This window comes from Propithecus coquereli, unplaced genomic scaffold (genome assembly GCF_000956105.1).
Source record: "Propithecus coquereli isolate 6110/MARCELLA unplaced genomic scaffold, Pcoq_1.0 Scaffold139, whole genome shotgun sequence".
NCBI classification, from domain to species: domain Eukaryota; kingdom Metazoa; phylum Chordata; class Mammalia; order Primates; family Indriidae; genus Propithecus; species Propithecus coquereli.
Genome location: NW_012138191.1, coordinates 3,752,022 through 3,769,896, shown reverse-complemented (window position 1 = coordinate 3,769,896; position 17,875 = coordinate 3,752,022). Strand labels below are relative to the sequence as shown.

Below are 17,875 nucleotides of genomic sequence, written 5' to 3'. Positions count from 1 at the left end.
AGATGATTCACTCAGTTTCCTCCTGGCACCCTGCCTTCTGGATGCTGTGCGCACTAGTACAGCTTTTCATTTTATTAATATTAATAGTTTGCAGACCTCTTGGGGCAGGGGAATGTGCAGGTGCAGATGGTCTATCAAAGATGCAGGCCACATTCAAGAGCATCCCACCCAGCACATGGTGCCCAGACAGAGTACAATCAGGATGCCTGGGGATGCCACCATTTCTCCAGGAGGAAGTCAGGAACTATCCAGGCCACTGTTTTTCCCTCTTTTAATCAAAATAATACATGTTCATGGTAAAAACATTAAGTAGTCCTGAAAGGCTTATAATGAATATTATGGGTTGAATTGTGTCTCCCAAAATGATATGTAGAAGCCCTAACTGGCAGCACATGTGAATGTGATCCTCTTGCCTCAGCCTCCCGAGTAGCTGGGACTACAGGCATGTGCCACCACGCCTGGCCAATTTTTCTATTTTTATTAAACAGTGGAGACGGGGTCTTGCTCTTGCTCAGGCTGGTCTCGAACTCTTGAGCTTAAGTGACCCTCCCACCTCGGCCTCCCGGAGTGCTAGTATTATAGGCGTGAGCCATCTCACTCAGCCTGGTGTCCTTATAAGAAGAGAGAAATTTGGACACAGCCACACACACAGAGGAGAGCACCATGTGGAGACAGAGGCAAAGATTGGAGTTATGCTGCTGCAAGCCAAGTGTGACCCTGCCAACACCTTGATTTCAGACTTCCAGCCCCTGCAACTGTGAAGGAATAAATTTCTTTTGTTTTTGGCCACCCCGTTGTTATGGCAGCCCTAGGTATTTGACACAATGAGAAACAAATGGTCTCAGTGCTTGTCCCCCAAATCCTTTAGCAGATGCAGCCACCTATGGTTTAAATTTTAGAGTTTTTTTCTTATTTGAATATTTTAATTGTCATGGTCTCTAATATTTTATCAAGGAGTTATAGCACAGAGATGGGACAGGAGGGGAGAAAGGGTCCTATCATTTCAAAATAAAAATATACAACATGCCATTGCAAAACACAGTATAATCCGGCAATCTCAAGTACTAAAATAATTAACCAGCTGCAATAATTACAACTCTGCGGTCCAGGAAGCAGACGTTCAGATACATGATGGTCCTCCCTGAGAAAATGAATTGATGAATGACCTCAAGGAAGTGACGGTGTGAGCCACTTGGACACTTGGGGAAAGACATTTCAGGCCGAGGGAACAGCAGTTGCAAGGGCTGGACTCAGGAATGTGTGAGGCATGTTTGAAGAAGAGCAAGAGGCCAGCTTGGGGGGGGCTGTCGTGGGAGGCGAGGTTAGAGAGGCAGCAGGGGCCAGGTCGCACAAGGTTTTGTAAGTCCTGGCGAGGACTTTTGCTTTTGTGATTGGAGAGTTCTCAGCAAAGAACTGAAATGATTTTCTTTACATTATATAGACCTGGCTGCTGGGTTGAGAGAAGGCTGAAAGGGAAGTGAGGGCAGAGACATAGAAATCAGTAGGAGGGGCCCTGAGATAATCTCGGCCTGTCATCGTGATGGCTGGGGCCAGGGCGGTGGCACTGGGGGTGGGAATAAGTAGGAAAACCCCGGATCTACTCTGGAGAAAGAGCTGACAGGGAGGGCTGATGGGTTAGGCGTGGTGGGAGGGAACGAGAGCTTGATACCAAGGTTTTAGGCCTGAGCAACTGGGGAAAACGGATGGTGAAGACTGCAGGAGAGACTGGCTTGGGAGGTGAGAGATGCAGAGCCTAGATTTGGGTATGTTAAGACGTGAATAAACACCCAGCAGAGGCATTGAGTTGGGTACATGGGCCTGGAGCTGAGGACTTAAGCTGGGAGTCATTATCACAGAGATGGTATTTAAAGCCTTAAAACTGGGTGAGATCACTTAGTGTCACATAAATGAGTCAAAGGTGGCCTCTTTGTCTTGGCCTCTAGGTTGTCTATTTCTTCATTGAAAGCTGAGACTGGTTAGCTCAAAAGCCAATCTCAAATTTTTACACATCCAATTATTTTAAACACATTTTAAGCACATATTTAGTCATTTAGGGCTTGCCTACTTTGCATACCCCCACCAAACTAGACCCAGCTTTGGCTGGTCACTGGTAAGATAGAGCCTTATGGTTATAAGACCCCAAACCGCTCCTGATCCTCAGGGCTCTCTGACCTGGGGACGCCCCATGGTGCTACTGAGCAACAACGCCTAGACACTGGAGCCCCGTTTCTGATTCCTCCACTCCTCCCTTCTGAGTAGCAGCCCCTGTGGGGTGGACTCTAGACAGACTCTTGCTGTGACGGACATCCTCACCTCCCCTCTGCAAACCTGTCAGGGTGTCTCTGTCACCCAAGAAAGCATGTGTGTGCTGCTGCCACCTCATGGTCACATTGTTTTCTTCGCTTAGTACCCCAAATCCCTCAAGCAACCTAGGGAGCTAGTATAGACAAAGGCAAGAGGTGCAACAGCTGAGCCCTGAGGCAGCCAGTGGTTAGAAGTCTCAGAGATGAGGAGGAACCAACAAAAGAGACACAGAAAAGACCAGAAAGCAGGAGGGAAACCAAGAGACAGTGGTGTCCTAGGAGCCAAGTGAGGAAAACCATAGCAAGGAGGATGGGGGATGGTGTTAAAAGCAGCCGATGGGTCTAGAGGACTGAGAAGGGGCTCTAGAGGTCATATGACTGTGTATCTTCTGTTGCTGCTCACTCCAAACCAGCTCCTTACTGCGGCTACTCCTGTTTCACCTCTCACTGCTTCACTGAAATCAGTGATCAACAAACTTTTTCTCAAAGGACCAGACAAGTATTTTAGGCTTTGAGGTCTCTATCCCAACTATTCAACTCTGCCACAGTGCAAAAGCAGCCATAGACAGTATGTAAATAAATTAGCATGCCTGTGTTCCAATAAAACTCCAGTTTGAATTTCAGGTAACTTTCCCATGTCACAAAATTATTCTTTTTTCTCTTTTCCTCACCAGCCATTTAAAAAAGTAGAAACCTTTTTAGCTTGCAGGCCATACAAAAATCTCAGAGTGGGCCAGATTTGGCCTGTGGGTTTTGATTTGCTGACCCCTGATTTAAATCAATCATATTTTATTTTTATCTCCTCTTTGTAAAGCTGGTGGTGGGCACCCCTCCCCTCCCTAAAGAAAAAAAGAGAAGCCCACAAACAACTGCCAGGCTCAGCTAAGTTAAAGAATAACCACACCCGGACGTCCACCCGGATAAGAGGAGTTTCGGTCCCTGGGGTCCACAAATACCACCAGCCCCTCCTGCTTCTCAACATCCACCCTAAAACTGCAACAAAGAACTCCCTACTTTTCACGCCAAAATCCTTCACCCCAGAAAACCTCCATCCCCCAACTCTAAAACATATAAGCCCGCTCAAAACTCTCGAGCAGCGCGACTTCTCCGGCCCCTCTCCTCGGGACCCGTGAACCTCGCCCGGGAGCGCTCAATAAAGCCACGTTGTTTGGCCATACTTTGTGTCCGTTGGTCTCTCTGTCACCGAAAAACCTTACATTCTTCCTTGAATCTATTGCCATACGGCTTGAGTTTATATCATATGTAGCTCCTACTTTGTGTCACTCACAGGTGATGGAAAAGAACTAGGAGAGGCCCACTTTATCCACCTGAGTATCTGATTGAAGAAAGTGCTCCCGTAAGGCGAAGGAACTCCTGCTAGCATTTCCTCCATCCTCTGGATGAATTTCTCCACTTTTTAAAATTTGTTGGTTTAGAATGATAACACCAAGCAGACTACCCAGAAGATGGAGTCCACCTACATTTCAAAAAAAAATTTCCTAAGTGTCTCGTTATCTTTCTGTCAAAGCAAAACTGAAATGTCAAAATCTTTCCAGTCTTGTTTTCGTGATATCTCAATTAAATGACAAAATCCCAGGTTATTAATGGAACTGCAAAAAGGCAAAAAAGAAAGGGGGGTGTGGCAGAAGTACCTGATATTCATTTCCTGTGCTTCAAAGATTTTGCCCTTCCTCACAAAGGCTCAAAAAGCTATGGGTGCCTAATAAATGTTAATAGGGTAGTTAACAGTTCATTAGCTGCTCTTTAAGTAGCTACTCAAGGACTCACATCTTTTGTCATTTTATCCGTGCTACACAGTTAAGTCCAAGGAAAATCTGTAATCCTTTTCACAAAATTAATACTAGTCTAAAGGCGCCATTATATTTCAAGTAAAGGTATTAGATACACTCTAGTCTTCCTAGCACTGCACCTAAACGCATTAGAAAATAAGGAACATTTAGAGTGATGTGAACCTCAGTCAGATTTTTAGGACATGCTTTTTAGTATTTAGTATTGTTCTTACAATATTTACAACCAGCGATTATTTATTTTTAAACCAACCTGACCTGGGATAATACAACCAATGCTTTAAAACAAAAAGCAAACACCCTAATTTTTTTCAAAATTTCATATGTATTAAGACTGTATTTTTGGCTTTTCCATATAAAACCAGTCCATGAAAGATTGCCCAATATTTGCTTCATGTAATTTTAGCATACCTCTAAGCTAAAAACACCCTTTAATGGGAACCACAGTATATCGCCAAGTACCCTTGCGCAATAAATATTATGGATGTTACAAAATTATTTTTTGTCTTTTACTTTTTGATTGCCACCCAATAAAGTGCTATTCCACATAACTCTCCTGGTGGCTGGATGTCTAGAAGTCATGAAATTATCCATTCATTTACTACAAAGGTGAATGCCCATTTTACACACAAGACAAAAACATCCTGTATTCAGAGGCACCTGTGATGTGGGCACACACGGTAGTGGATCTCAAGCGCTAGTTCCCAGGGCAATGGCACCAGCGTCACTTAGAAACTTAAAGAAATGCAAATTCTCTGCCCCACCCTAGACATATTGAGTAAGAAACTTTGGGGTGGAGAGTCCAACAATATGTATTTAACAAACCATCCAGGGGATTCTAAGTTTTTAAATACTAAGAAGTTTGTACCCTGAGTTTGTGAACCTCTGAATTAAATCATCTGTACTCAAAAGATGAAGTATATTATATGAGAAAAAGTAACACAGGTTAACTTTTGCTGCTGGTGCTGGTAAGAAGAGTTCACAAGTCATCTCCAGGGGAACATAGAACACAGGGCCCTTCCCCCAGAGACCAAGACCAATATAAGGGATTTAGGGAACAGAATGGGATTTGGAAACTGGTTGAATCCCAAGTAGGAAATGGTTCTAAGAGTGACCAGCAGAGACCAGGCACTACTGAATCTAGTCTACGCAGTTTTCTGTTCTCCTTGACCAAACTGAATTGGCTGTATGTGGCTGACAACAGCTTGCAACATGGTCAGTGAGGTGCTAATCCAGGCATGTTCTCTACCACAGAGACCATGTGTAACAATCAGCAGTCAATGTGGCATCATTGACTACATCATTAATGTTAGACAGACCACAGTAACAAAGACTTTTATTCTTTAAAAGCAATTATTTTCAGAAAAAAGAACCAAAACCACACTTGTTGGTAATTACACTGGCCATTATCAGAATAGCACACACTATTTGGAAAAAGAAATTTCTTTTGTTCTGAGATGCTCCTCACTAGATGATCCACATCTAGTCTATGATGACATGAAGAGCACATTCTAGTAAGCAAGAGACTAAACTCTCAAATGGACAAGAGCCTTGGCTTATTCTAAATACTTGCCTTTGCTGTGGCAGTTGATCGAATTTGATTATGCTTTTTCAGAGCTTAGAAAGGCTAACCACCTAATCATGCCAGAGCTCTTCAGATCATCACCAAAAAAGGCACTTTAAAATACATTTGACAAGGAGTGACACTGATGCAATGAGAACTGGTCTAAGTCTTGCACAAAACTTTCCTATAGTTCAAATAGATTGTATATTCTCTGTGTGTGTGTGTTCATATAGATAGTACAATCTATGTCTCTATGTGTGTATATATTCATATAGACAGTACAATCTATGTCTCCATGTGTACGTGTATGTATGTATATACCAACATCTATACACATATATACAAGTATGTGTGCATATGTGTATCCATAAGTGAGGGACGGGAAAAGACCATTTCTGTTTCCTTTAATTGAACACTACACAAAAATTCTAGTCACTTTATTTGGAACAAAGAATGAGAGGCTTGGTAAATTAATTCAAAAAAGTACCCTGCTAAACCTTTCTATGCACAAAAAAAGCAGTAAAATAAATACTTAGAACTTTCCCAGATTGTCAACTATTAAAATAATAAAACCTAGCATTTCAAAAAAGTTTATTCCACTGCAGGGAACAGGGTGGACACTTTTGGTACTGTAAACCTCACACACACATCCATATTGCTTAGGTTGAAGGGAATGAAATGAACAGAGGAAATTTCCTCCATAAATTCCTTCCTTTCAGTACCCACCAAGTTTTAGCTACGTTATTATTCAACATAGCTTAAAATATAAACAAAGTCTTAAATAAATACATCTTTAGGATGTTGAAATTCTCAAGATAATTACACAGAGTATTGAGAAGTCCTTAGAGGATTTTTGTTAAACAAACACAATTGGCTGTTATCAATCCACTGCATACCTCAGAGCTGTAGTTTTGACAGACCAAACCCATCTGTGTCAGAAGTAGACAAAAGGCTTATTCTTCCTTCTCAGGAACGAATGTATAGGCATGTTCTTATTCTTAGGATATGAAAAAACAATTAGTAATACACTTAAAGTTTAATTACTAACTGTATAATGCCTGAGAACAAAACTCATAGCAATTCTTGAAGGATTAAGAGTCCGACTCTGGGCATTTCCGTTTTTTAGCTGCTGGCTCTTCAGTCTTGTGTGATTCTAAAGTGCTCGAGTTGGATTTGAGGCTGGCATCTGCTTTAAGGTTGTCCATCGCAACGGTGAAGCCTGAGAGAAGGTACCCCCCACCTCCACTCATCAGCAATTTGGGATGACTTCGATCTGGCAAAACCTAATCAAGATGGAAAGACAGACATTCCTGTTTTCCCAAGACAATAAAGTACACGCTAACAACACTCATGCCAAAAATCAGAATTCAAATGACACAGATTCTCTTGAAGATTTAAACGGACCAATTTCTAAGGAGCTATTTCCTTCATGTGACAGTGCAGAGAAAAATACAGAAATTGGCTTAAAAGATTTTCTTTTGAAAAATAAAACTGAAGCCCTGTTTTTCTCAAACCCGAGGCATGTTTCTGATGGAGAATGGGCAAGAGGTTTGGGCAGGACTCTGGGCCTAAGTATAGCTTTCTTCCTCTTGGCTCCAGGAAGCTTCATGGCCAACAGTGGAGCTTGAGTCTATGGAGAAGTAGCTACTGAATGTACACTCAGAACCTCCCTTCTCTGCTACCCTGTTGACTCCAACAAGACTTCTCTCCTGTTACCTTAGCTAAATTAGACGACCTCCACGAAGGGCACCCAAGGCTCAACAGCATCCCCACCACAGTACGATAAAACACCAAGCAGCTGGACAGGGCCTCTGGCAGTGTGGAGGTGCTCCCCTCCGAGAGAACTGGCCAGGCAGCAGAAGGCCTCCAGCTGCTGCTCCTTTAGGAGCTGTAGTGTTCACTGCTGTAGTGTTCACACTGAGAGAGGCCCGGAGTTGCTCCTAGTTGGTAACTGAGCATGGGTACCAGGATTGGACCATTTCTGCCCAACAAAGGGCTCCCTGAATGGGCGATCTTTGCTCCTGGGCTCTGCATCAGCCTGGCTGAGACTTTCTTAAAGCAGCACTGCAGGATCCTCCTCCCGTCCTCCTTCCTCCACTCCCTCCTGCAGAGGCATCGATTCCACACCACCTAATCCTGCTCCCTCTCTCCTTACCTTTTAAAGGCATTTCCTTCCCTAATAAATCTCTTACACTTCAACTTCCATCTTGGCATATGTCTTTTAGAAGACCTGAACTGACATAGGGCCCACCAGTAAATCATAAAAACTTGCTGCAAAAACATCCCAGCAGAGGAGAAAAGGACGCTTTCATCATTCACCTGGGGATTTTGCTATTCTCAATTACACCCTCCACAGTGAGATACCAAGGCCTTGGGGAAATATGAATCACCACTGTTTGCATTTTAAATGCCTCTGAGTTGGAGTTACAGAGTAACTCTGACATGAAAAGAGAAAAAACGATCAGGAAAAGTCAGGGGCACTTTCTCCAAGTTACAGGCATGAGACTTCTCCATCTCTGCAGACATAAATAGGGATATCTCTATTTAACAACTTGCAATACTACTGCAATGAGCCAGGACTCAGGAGAGCAGCCCCGGGCCTGGCTGTCAGAACACGTACCTGATAATTTCTGAGCCAGGTCTCAGACAGCCTGAGGTTGATGACCCCTCCCCTCTCCCGTAGTTTCGTGTAGCATTCCAACAGAGGCTGCAGGCAAAAACAGAATTCTGCTAAGAATTGCTTCCTTGGCTGCAGTTTGAGGATCAACATTCAGATGCAAGAATTCCCTCCCATTGCATTCTAATATTACCTCTTTATACTGACAGTAGACCACGAATGGCCTTGAAGGGGCCACAAAGTCCAGCAGAGACAGCAGCAGAGGAGTGGGATGGAAACGACTAGCTACAATTAAACTGCAATGAAAATGTTAGACAAATTATCTTTCTACTTCCCCAAAGCAGAGCACAGGTTTTAAAAGGCATTTAAAATGATTGTGCATTTAATCTGCATGACTCACTCAAAGAAGAGATTTAAATACAACATTCCAGAAGTCCCAAACAGAATTAAATCATGAGCTATTTCTTTCTAGGAAACACAAACTGGGTTAGAAGCTCTTGTGGTGCTTGGCAACTTCAAGTTGCATTTAATGACATTCTTGAATTTCTTTCAAATCATCTGGAAACAAATCCAACACTGTATATGCTGCTTTGCAGATACCTGAATCTACCTCTCCTTGTCAGGAGGTTTCATTAACCCTTGTCATTAGCCTGTATCACAGCACTTGAATGCCCCACTCTCTACACTTAGGACTACACAGCCCTGTCTGGTCTGATGCACTATCATTGGAGAAGGTTCAATTTCTTCTAAAAGGCTCACACCAGCACAATCAATTTCCCACCTCTGCCAGACTCAATCTCCTTTCTTTAAAAACCCAAGACAGAAGCCTCGTCTCATGGCCTACTAAAATCTAAGCAGTCAAGCAGAAAGAGAAAGTCAATCCGTTTGAAGCAGAGCCCACATGCACCAAGAAGTCTCCTGCATTCTTCCATCAACGCACCCATCTGCATTTCTTTCACTCAGCAGAGCAGCAGCCTCTAAATGTCTTTTCCTCTGCTCTTCTTGTCTCCTTTGTTTTTCCTGAATCTTCAAGAAGAAAAATAAGAAACCAACATACTGGGGTCATTCAGTCAGGTTTATGGAAATGTTCTGGTCTGTCAAAACATTTCAACGATATTTACCAACTCGGACTTAAGCAACAGAAGATGGTTGTTCACAAGGAAGTTGAAAAAAACACAAGAAAGACTATATATTAAAAACCATCATTAAGTTACCTATGCAATGCTTTGTATCCTAAAGCTCCATCCTAAAGATTAAATCACACACTTGTGTACCCTGACACACACTCTCTCTCTCTCCAATTGTTCTGATATTTATCATCTTGGGAGCTGACTCACAAAGGCAAACCAAATCTCATTACTTAAATGAAGTTAATTGAGGCCCTGAGGAGAGTATTACGAGGGTAGTGGGGACTCCTGACATTCTTACATAATCCTTTTTGCTTCCTCCCTCTTTAGGCTCCTTATGTTCTGCATCTTGAGAAATCATTTCCATCGTTTCTTGTTCTTCTGGGTGACTGCCCTCTGGGGCCTCCGCCATGCCGTCTTCATTCTCTTGTTCAGAAGTCTGTTTTTCCTCCTCAAGTGTGCCATTACTTTCCTCAGCCAAAGTACTGTCTTTTGGCTCTGAAGATAACATGTCAGCAGAAAATGTTCCATTTAGGAGACTGTCCACTTTGTTGAGGGGGAATTCATAAAGACCACTAAGGAAAGATTTGGGAAATCCAAAACATGCTGTTGCTGCCCGAACAGGTCCACCTCCAGGGTACAGCTGAATAATGGAGCCAAAACCTGAACAGGTAAGAGAAACAAACATCTGCCTGATGGAGATGACCCTTCATGAGTCCTCCACAGTAATAAGACTAAAGGTCTTTCCACTTTATTCAGAGGCTGAAGGATGATGTAGCAACTCTGGGGATCCATTTGGAGTCTGTTCCCAATGGAGGTAATCTAATTCCAAAACAGATAAACAGGAAGACTTAAAAAAGTTTACCCCCACTTGACACTACCTTAAAACTCTGTGATCATGCAAATTTGAAAGTCACATGATTGGTGGTTGACTGCTTCTCCTTACTCCAATCCTCAAATGGGCCACCTATAAGTTCTTATTTTCTTTTTCATTTGCTTGGTTTTTTTGAAGACCAGGTCTTGTTCTGTTGTCCAGGCATGAGGGCAGTGGCATCATCATAGCTCACTGTAACCTCAAACACCTGGGCTCAAGAGATCCTCCTGCCTCAGCCTCCTGAGTAGCTGGGATTACAGGCATGTATCACCTAACGCCTGGATAATTTTTCTATGTTTTGTAGAGATGGAGTCTCACTAATTGCTCAGGCTGGTCTCAAACTCCTGACCTCAAGTGATCCTCCCACCTCGGCCTCCCAAAGTGCTAGAATTATAGGCATTGAGCCACCGCCCAGTCATAAGTTCTTATTTTCTATGGGGCCAGAGAAAAGGCAGACAAATCAAGCTGTGTTGTATTCTTCCAGGAGAGAATACATGTTGAGTAATCTTCCCACTCAATCCCCTCAATTCAAGCCAATAAAAACACCTGCTATCCAATGGTTTACTAAAATCACTGCCCTGGAAGCCCTAGTCAGCCACAGGCTCCAGCCCACTGAGAGTGAAGCTGGAAAGGAAAATCGCCACGGCTGGGTAGGGGTTGGGAGTGGGCTGCACACCAACATGCCTAGACTGGGAGATGTGAGGTGTAAAGGAAGGTCCCCAGGCCAGGAGCTGTGCAGGTTCACCCCAAGTTACTTCATTAACCTCAAAGTAACTCAATCTCTGGCTTTCCATGAGTTTGAATTTTTGGACCCTTTTACTCACATCAGAGTGGGGTTTTACTGAACTTGAAAATATTAAATCTTACCTCCCATTCGTTCCATCATTGCACCCAGCACCAAGCCTGCACATGTTTCCATTACAATCATTTTATTGCCAGCACGGATATTCCCCAATGTCAACATCTGGGCTAGTGTATCGTATCTCATGTGGCTAAGGTGAAAAGAATAATTCACTCATTTTTAGCTAAGTAAAGCCTGCTACTTTACTCATCATTTTTCAAGTTTTGTTTGTTTTATAAAAATTATGTTGATAAGATTATTGATTGCTTTGGAGGCGATAGTAAAAGGACTTACAATTTATGAGGTAGGAGGACACTTTATGCAGGTGAGCAAAGTTTTCATTTTACTTAAAAGCATGACTTTCTTAAAGATATATTCCCCCAATTATATTTTTGAAAGGAAACAAAGCGTACTTAATTTTTCCAGGTTCTCTTGCATAATACATAATTGAAAGAATACGGGTAGATGGCTTCACAACAGTAATGATGGCTTCATATCTGGGGGAAGAAAAAAACAGAACACTAATTTCAAAAAAAAAAAAGACTTAAAATATTTTACTTTAAAAATATATATATAAATATATAAAAATTTTTAATATTTTCAACCTTTTCAAGCAAAAATTACTTACTTCTTTTTCTTCTTTTTTATATATTTATCCTGAGCAAATTCTGTCTTGTCTCGGAATGTTGCACTATTTTCAATTAACTGCTGAACTATTTCCTATAAGAAAAGGAGTAAGCAGGTTTTCTGAAACTTTACTTTCACAGAATAAATAACTTCAGAGGTTTCTTACCCCAGAATGGATCCAATAGCTTGATCCACCAGTCCCTTTTCCACAGAAGTCCAAATGGATGAACTTTGTATTTGTACGCTCTATTTAGAATTTGTAATAAAATACGAGTATTTTATAACTCCATTTAAACCACAGTAAAAGAACAGAAATATACAACAAAGGGAGAAGGGAGGGAAAGGAAACTCATTTCTGAAGACACTGGCTGAAAACATTAATGAAAATGAAGAAAGTTAAATCCTCATATGTACTGTTATCAAATTCTCTAATAATATTAGTAATGTCATTCACTTATATTTCTGTGTATAAGAAACAAGATCTTTGGTATACCGAATTGCATGTATACTTTGACCTATTGATAAGAAAAGTATAACATTATTTTTCTATTTTACCTTAGGTAAAGTCTGCTTTAAAAATCAAATAATTTCCTAAACACCAACAAAATCAAAACAAAAAATCCTTTGACTATTACCTCTCCTTTAATGCCCTTGTCCTTCAAAGCTTTTATGTCATCTTGAGTAAGTTTCTGAGATTTTCCATCATCAATTATATTTCGATTATCAGTGCCAGCTTCTTTAGTCTCTACGGAAAGAAATTGCTCTATGACATTTATGGTCTGAAATTAGTTTACAATCTTTCTTTTTCAAAGTTCACATTTATGCCCAGCCCATCAGGCACTCCAGTCTGGCCTTGCAGTTCCACTGCCCCCACCACAGTCCACTCTCCTTTCTTGCCACAACTACTCTGAGCCTCCAACTCTTCTTCCTGCCCTCACTCTTCCTATTACTATACATTTCCCCTACTACACATTTGGATGCCAAAGCGCTCTTTCTTTAAATGCAAATTGGCTCATCTACCCCGATTCTCAAAACCAAACAGTGACTTCCCATAGCAATGAAAATACATTCCAGAGATGACCTACAAGGTCATGTATGATCATCTGGGCCCTGCCTACCTTTTCTGGCCTCATCTCCTGACCCCTCAGCTTCAGCCATACTGCCTTTCTTTCTGTTCCTTGAACACACTCAGCAAGGTCCCATAGAAGGCATTTGGTACTTACAGCTCTCTCTGTTTGGAAGGCTCTTATGACAGATCTGAGTAGCTGGATCCTTTCCATCACTCAAAGCTGAGCTCATCCTCTCAGCAAGGCTCACTTCCCCCTAGCAGGCTCCAATACATGCCCAGCTTTATTAACTTTCCAGCACGTATCGCCATCACAAATTATGCTGTTTGCTTGTCTACTTGATTATTTTTGGTGTTTCCCACTGGTAAGTACATTTTATAAGACAGTCTATCTTATGAACTGCTATAATTGCAGTGCCTCGTTATGTCTGGCACATATCTAGTGCTTAGTAAAAATATGGATATTAATTTAAGAGCATCTAAATAACTGATTTGAATCAAAATATTAATAATACTTTAATTATTTAACTTTAAATGTTTAGGTGTTTTTATTTTATTAATAAAACTATTAAGTATGTTCATTTTAATAAATATTTAATTTTAATTAACAACAGATTTTAGACATAGAAGTTGTTAAAAAAATAATAATAATAGCTAAAATTATGGGTCCCTGCTAAAAGCAAGGCACTGTTCAGAACTTCCTATGAGTTAGAGTACTGAACACTCACTATAACCTCAGCATTAAGTATGTTTATGGCCCCATTTTACAGATATAAGGATATAAGACTTACAGAAATGAAATAATTTACTCAAGGTTACAAAGCAAGTGATGACACTGGAAATTAAACTTACCTAGTTGGATTCAAAGTCAGATCTCTCAACCTCTACACTACATGCTAAGTACCTTGCAGCTGTTACTTAACTTGTAGGCACCGAATGAGTTCTATGCATGCTCTTGCAATGAAGCAACAAGGACTCATGGCATTAAATGCCTGGCCCAAGGTCAGAGAACCAGTTAATTATGGGCTGGAGCCAGAATCCAGATAATCTCATGGACAAAGGTAGTACTGGCTTCATTCCACCTAGTCATAGTTCTTAGATTATAAGTTAAGATTTCTCTTCGGATAGGCTAGCACTTTGGAATTCATTGGAAGTTGACATGTTTCTGACTAGCCAGTTGGACAGCACTATTTCAAACCCTCAAAATGGTGCACCTGAAGTAGGCTCTTCCTTCTTCTTCTTGGGCTGAAGACTTCCTCCACTGGTCACTTCAAATGTGGTTCCGTAACTATGGCCAATGACGTTATCCAGGTAGAACCATTGTTTTTCAAAAGTTACTTTCCTGGGGAAGAAAAAACAATCAATTAACTGATTTATTTTGTGTTCAGTATAGAAAAGACATGTTCATTCTAGTTTATTTCAAAAGCAGTCTCCACAATACATGATCAGCAGCACTATGTCTGAACACAAAGCAACAGATGAACTACAGAGATCCAGGTTGGGGTAGAGACACAAAATTAATAAAGAAGCCACAAAAACAATGAATTTTGGAAAGAGGAAGCAAAGACAGAAGACATCCCTCTTCTGGGGCATTGGTCAGACACCACTTCATGCTGTCTATCAGAATGTCTGAACTCACAGGCTCTGTGGATTTCCTGACCAGCAGGCAGGGTCACCAATGTTGCCAGGCCACTGGACATGTACTATGACACCCCTTGCAATTTACACCAGAAAAATCTCAAAACTGAACAATCATTGAGACGACAAAGATTTAACAAATTCCCTGGGCTTGGTCTAACTGGTCATTTTATTTGAAAATTACCTAATAAAAGCAAATTATATTTATTGACAATCTACATATTTAGAAATGAAGCCTAACACTGACACTGCTCTACTGAGGACCAAACAATTGAGGTTTTCCTATTACTCAGATTTTTATCTTATTGCAATTTAAAAGGGAAATCCCACAAAAACACAAACCTTTCCCCTCAAAAGAAAACTAACATCTGTTGAGTGCCAATCAGGGGCTAGGCAGTGTGTGCCAGGTATGTTTTATACTTTTTGATTTAATTCTCACAGTAACCCTGGGACATAGCTCTTTCCAGATGAGCAATCTGAAGCCCAGGGAGAAGTATCTTGTCCAAGATTAACAATTACAAAGTGTTGGAGCTGGGATTCAAATCCAGGTCTGTCTGACCTCAAATCCTGGTTCTTTCCACTGCATCACACAGTCTACCCTAAAAGACCTAAGGACCTTGGAAGCCCTGCCTAGCTTCAGGACATGGCCCACGTGCACAGAACACAGAACTCTGGGAGACATGTGGTAATTCTGCTTGTGCCCCACCCCATCCCTTCTCTTGCTTTTTCTGTGCCCCTGGAGGCTGACCATGACAGAATGCATTGTCACGTCACCCAGGCTCCCTAGTCAAAGGCTTACCACCATTGCTAGTTCCTGGGTGCATCACCTTTATTGTTTCCATACATCCTGCCACACCTTTGTGTTATTTGTCACATCTTCATTAAAGCTTACTTAAACCATTAGAATGAAATCCTTCAAGATCCTAAATGATCCAGACAGGGACAATTCTTGTTCTTTGCTGGATCCCTGGTTATTAACACAGAACAGGACATAACACACACTCAAAATATTTGCTAACATAAACCCTCTCAGAAATCAAAACTCAGCTCAGTCCACATGTGCATCCCACACCATCATACTTCAAGCATCTTGGTGCTACTGAAATACTGAATCTGAGCTGGCTTGGGTTCACCCCTCTGCCAGCCTAAGTGATGTCCAAAGGGGATGAGGTATGTTAAACTGGCTGGTCTCACAGGAGGTTCTTGCCCCAGTCAGGAAAGTGGGGCCAAGTCAGAGGGACGTTGGGGTCACATCTTCACTGGGAAGGAGTAAGATTTGCAGAGCCTCATCCTCAGAGAGCCAGGACTACTCCCTAACCAGATGAGCGCAGTCCAAAGGGAAAGGTGATGGGGGAATCTGGACTGGGATATAGCTGAGCTCAAGTCATTTTCTAAATAAAATGGAAACTGCCACTATGGTTTCTGTCAAGAAGAAGACCTGATGAAAAGTATTTCCAAATAAATGTTTAAAGAGTACTTTTTAGAATGAAAGAGGTAATAACCTCTTTCTGTCCCCTTGCTAATGAAAAAGTCTAAAAGAGTATATTATTAGAAGCACATTCAAACAACTACATTTGAAAATTAAGCAACTTACAAGAACAATGTGAGAAACGAAAGAAAAAAAGTTTCACCTGGATGGTCATTATACAGATGTGCAACACTGGGCTCATTCATTGAATTTATAATCTAAGAACTCTGCTGCACTGTGTTATACTTCAATTAAAAAGTTTAAATAATTAGTATTAGCAACCTCCAGAAATTACGTGTTTGGAAGCAGGAAGCAGGCATTGAAATTCTAATTTAAAATTCTGAAAAGAAAAAAATACTGACTGCAAGAACACAAAAGTACAGTAACGATGAGGGACAATTAAAAAATTTCTCTAATTTCAACCACCAATATAAAATCTTTTATTAATGAAGAATTTAAAAATGCTTAAAAGCTGATGAAGATATTACATTTCTGGACTAAAAGAAATACCGTTCTTCCTCATATTTTTTTCTTTACTGAATTGGTGCTTGTGCAAAAAAGCTGGGTTATCACCAGCTTGGTGCTTTGGGGACTGTTACTGGACTATTTTCTAATGACATCCACTTCATCTTAACGATGTGATTCAAAAAGGAGTAAAATAATTCATCTGAAGTGAGCACTTACCAGAAATTCCAAATCTCATAATACCTAGCTTTATGGTCTGCAAAAAGTTGTTCTCCTGACACTGTAGTCAACTTACTTCTTTGTCAAAAGTAATAACCCAGCTCAAAAGAAAACTTGGTTGTACTTCTCAGATATATTAATGCAAACATCCCAAGTCATTTTCCCCATTAATAGCTATTAGGATTTAGCAACTTCACCACCCCTTCCAGAAAGTTATCAAAATCCCACTTCTCTAGTATCAAACAGAGTGATACTGGTCAGCAGGTTCATAAACCAAACCCAATTTCGAGTTCTGAGACCTTGAGCGAATTGCTTTTGAGCAATTTTCCGGACCTTGAATCCCGTCGTGTAAAATGAGGGAAGGCCAAAGTGATCCCACACTCTGTGGGAAGTAGTCTTCTTTCTCTATTCCCCATATCCTGTTTGGGTCAAGGTAAGAGGCCAGAAAGCCACACTAAATAGGAGAGGTTTCATTGTTTGTGGGCTAGATCCTTGGCTGAGGGATTAGGAAAGAAAGAGGATCTACTGGGGGGGGACACCCTCTGGGGTGAGGGGACACCCCAGGATGGGGGCTGGGAAGTGGTGGCGGAGAGGGAGGCATCCAACAGCCAAGAATGGAACTCTGGGGAAGGGACTCTGTGGAAAAACTGGAAGGGATGGTGAAGGCCAGGTATGAAATCACGGAGGGGCGCTTTGTGGGAACACGAGAGGAGTAGGGGAGATTCCGAGGGCCGAGGATGGGATCCTGATGGAAAATTCCTCTGTGACTAGAAGACCTGAGAAGACAACGAGGGCGAGAAATGGGGATCGAAAGAGCCAAGAATAAGACTCTGGTAGGAGGGGTCTGTGGGAAAACCTGGAGGGAGGAGATATCTAGGGCGGGGGACCCCTAAGGCCAGCGACCTGACTTACTTTCTCCGCTGGACTTGCACTGCTTTGAACACATCTTCCCGTTTCAGCACCACGAAATCTCCGTCACGGATGCGGTGGTCCCCGGGATGCGGTGGCTGTGGGCCCGGCTGCTCCCCTGAGTCTTCCATGATGCTCAGCCGGTCTCCGTGCTCCCTGGCGTCCCTCCAGCCTCCTGTGCCCCGCCCCTCCTCCTCCGCCGTCGCCACTAGCAGCTTCACTTCCCACAACCGGGGAGACCTGCAGCCCTCCGACCGGCACCGCCCCCACGTGCTGGGCGCCGCTTCCGCTTTCCGGTTCGGACCTCTGGACCGCTTCCGGAGACCTCACGGCTTCCGCCCGGCCGAAC

The 17,875-nt window shown here is 42.1% G+C and overlaps 1 protein-coding gene across 1 annotated transcript; it reads right to left on the bottom strand.

Annotated features, from left to right (window-relative positions):
* Positions 1–6,066: 6,066 nt before the first annotated feature.
* On the bottom strand, positions 6,067–17,817 carry TRMT6 (tRNA methyltransferase 6). The gene is made up of 11 exons (XM_012639312.1): positions 17,530–17,817; positions 14,042–14,169; positions 12,397–12,506; positions 11,763–11,854; positions 11,548–11,631; positions 11,161–11,285; positions 9,721–10,082; positions 9,233–9,318; positions 8,486–8,588; positions 8,296–8,382; positions 6,067–6,958 (listed from the first exon to the last, which is right to left on the bottom strand). Exons 1-11 carry the CDS (start codon positions 17,655–17,657, stop codon positions 6,767–6,769), a joined length of 1,497 nt encoding a protein of 498 aa, XP_012494766.1. The 5' UTR covers positions 17,658–17,817; the 3' UTR covers positions 6,067–6,766.
* Between the last annotated feature and the right edge of the window lie 58 nt (positions 17,818–17,875).

What these genes read in the sequence shown, in the direction of transcription:
- TRMT6 (XM_012639312.1), bottom strand. Translation starts at nt 17,657, where the DNA reads ATGGAAGACTCAGGGGAGCAGCCGGGCCCACAGCCACCGCATCCCGGG. An exon ending in GTGCAAGTCCAGCGGAGAAA is followed by an intron (nt 14,170 to 17,529) that starts GTAAGTCAGGTC and finishes TTTCTTCCCCAG; the next exon opens with GAAAGTAACTTTTGAAAAAC. An exon ending in ATAAAAAAGAAGAAAAAGAA is followed by an intron (nt 11,632 to 11,762) that starts GTAAGTAATTTT and finishes TTCTTCCCCCAG; the next exon opens with ATATGAAGCCATCATTACTG.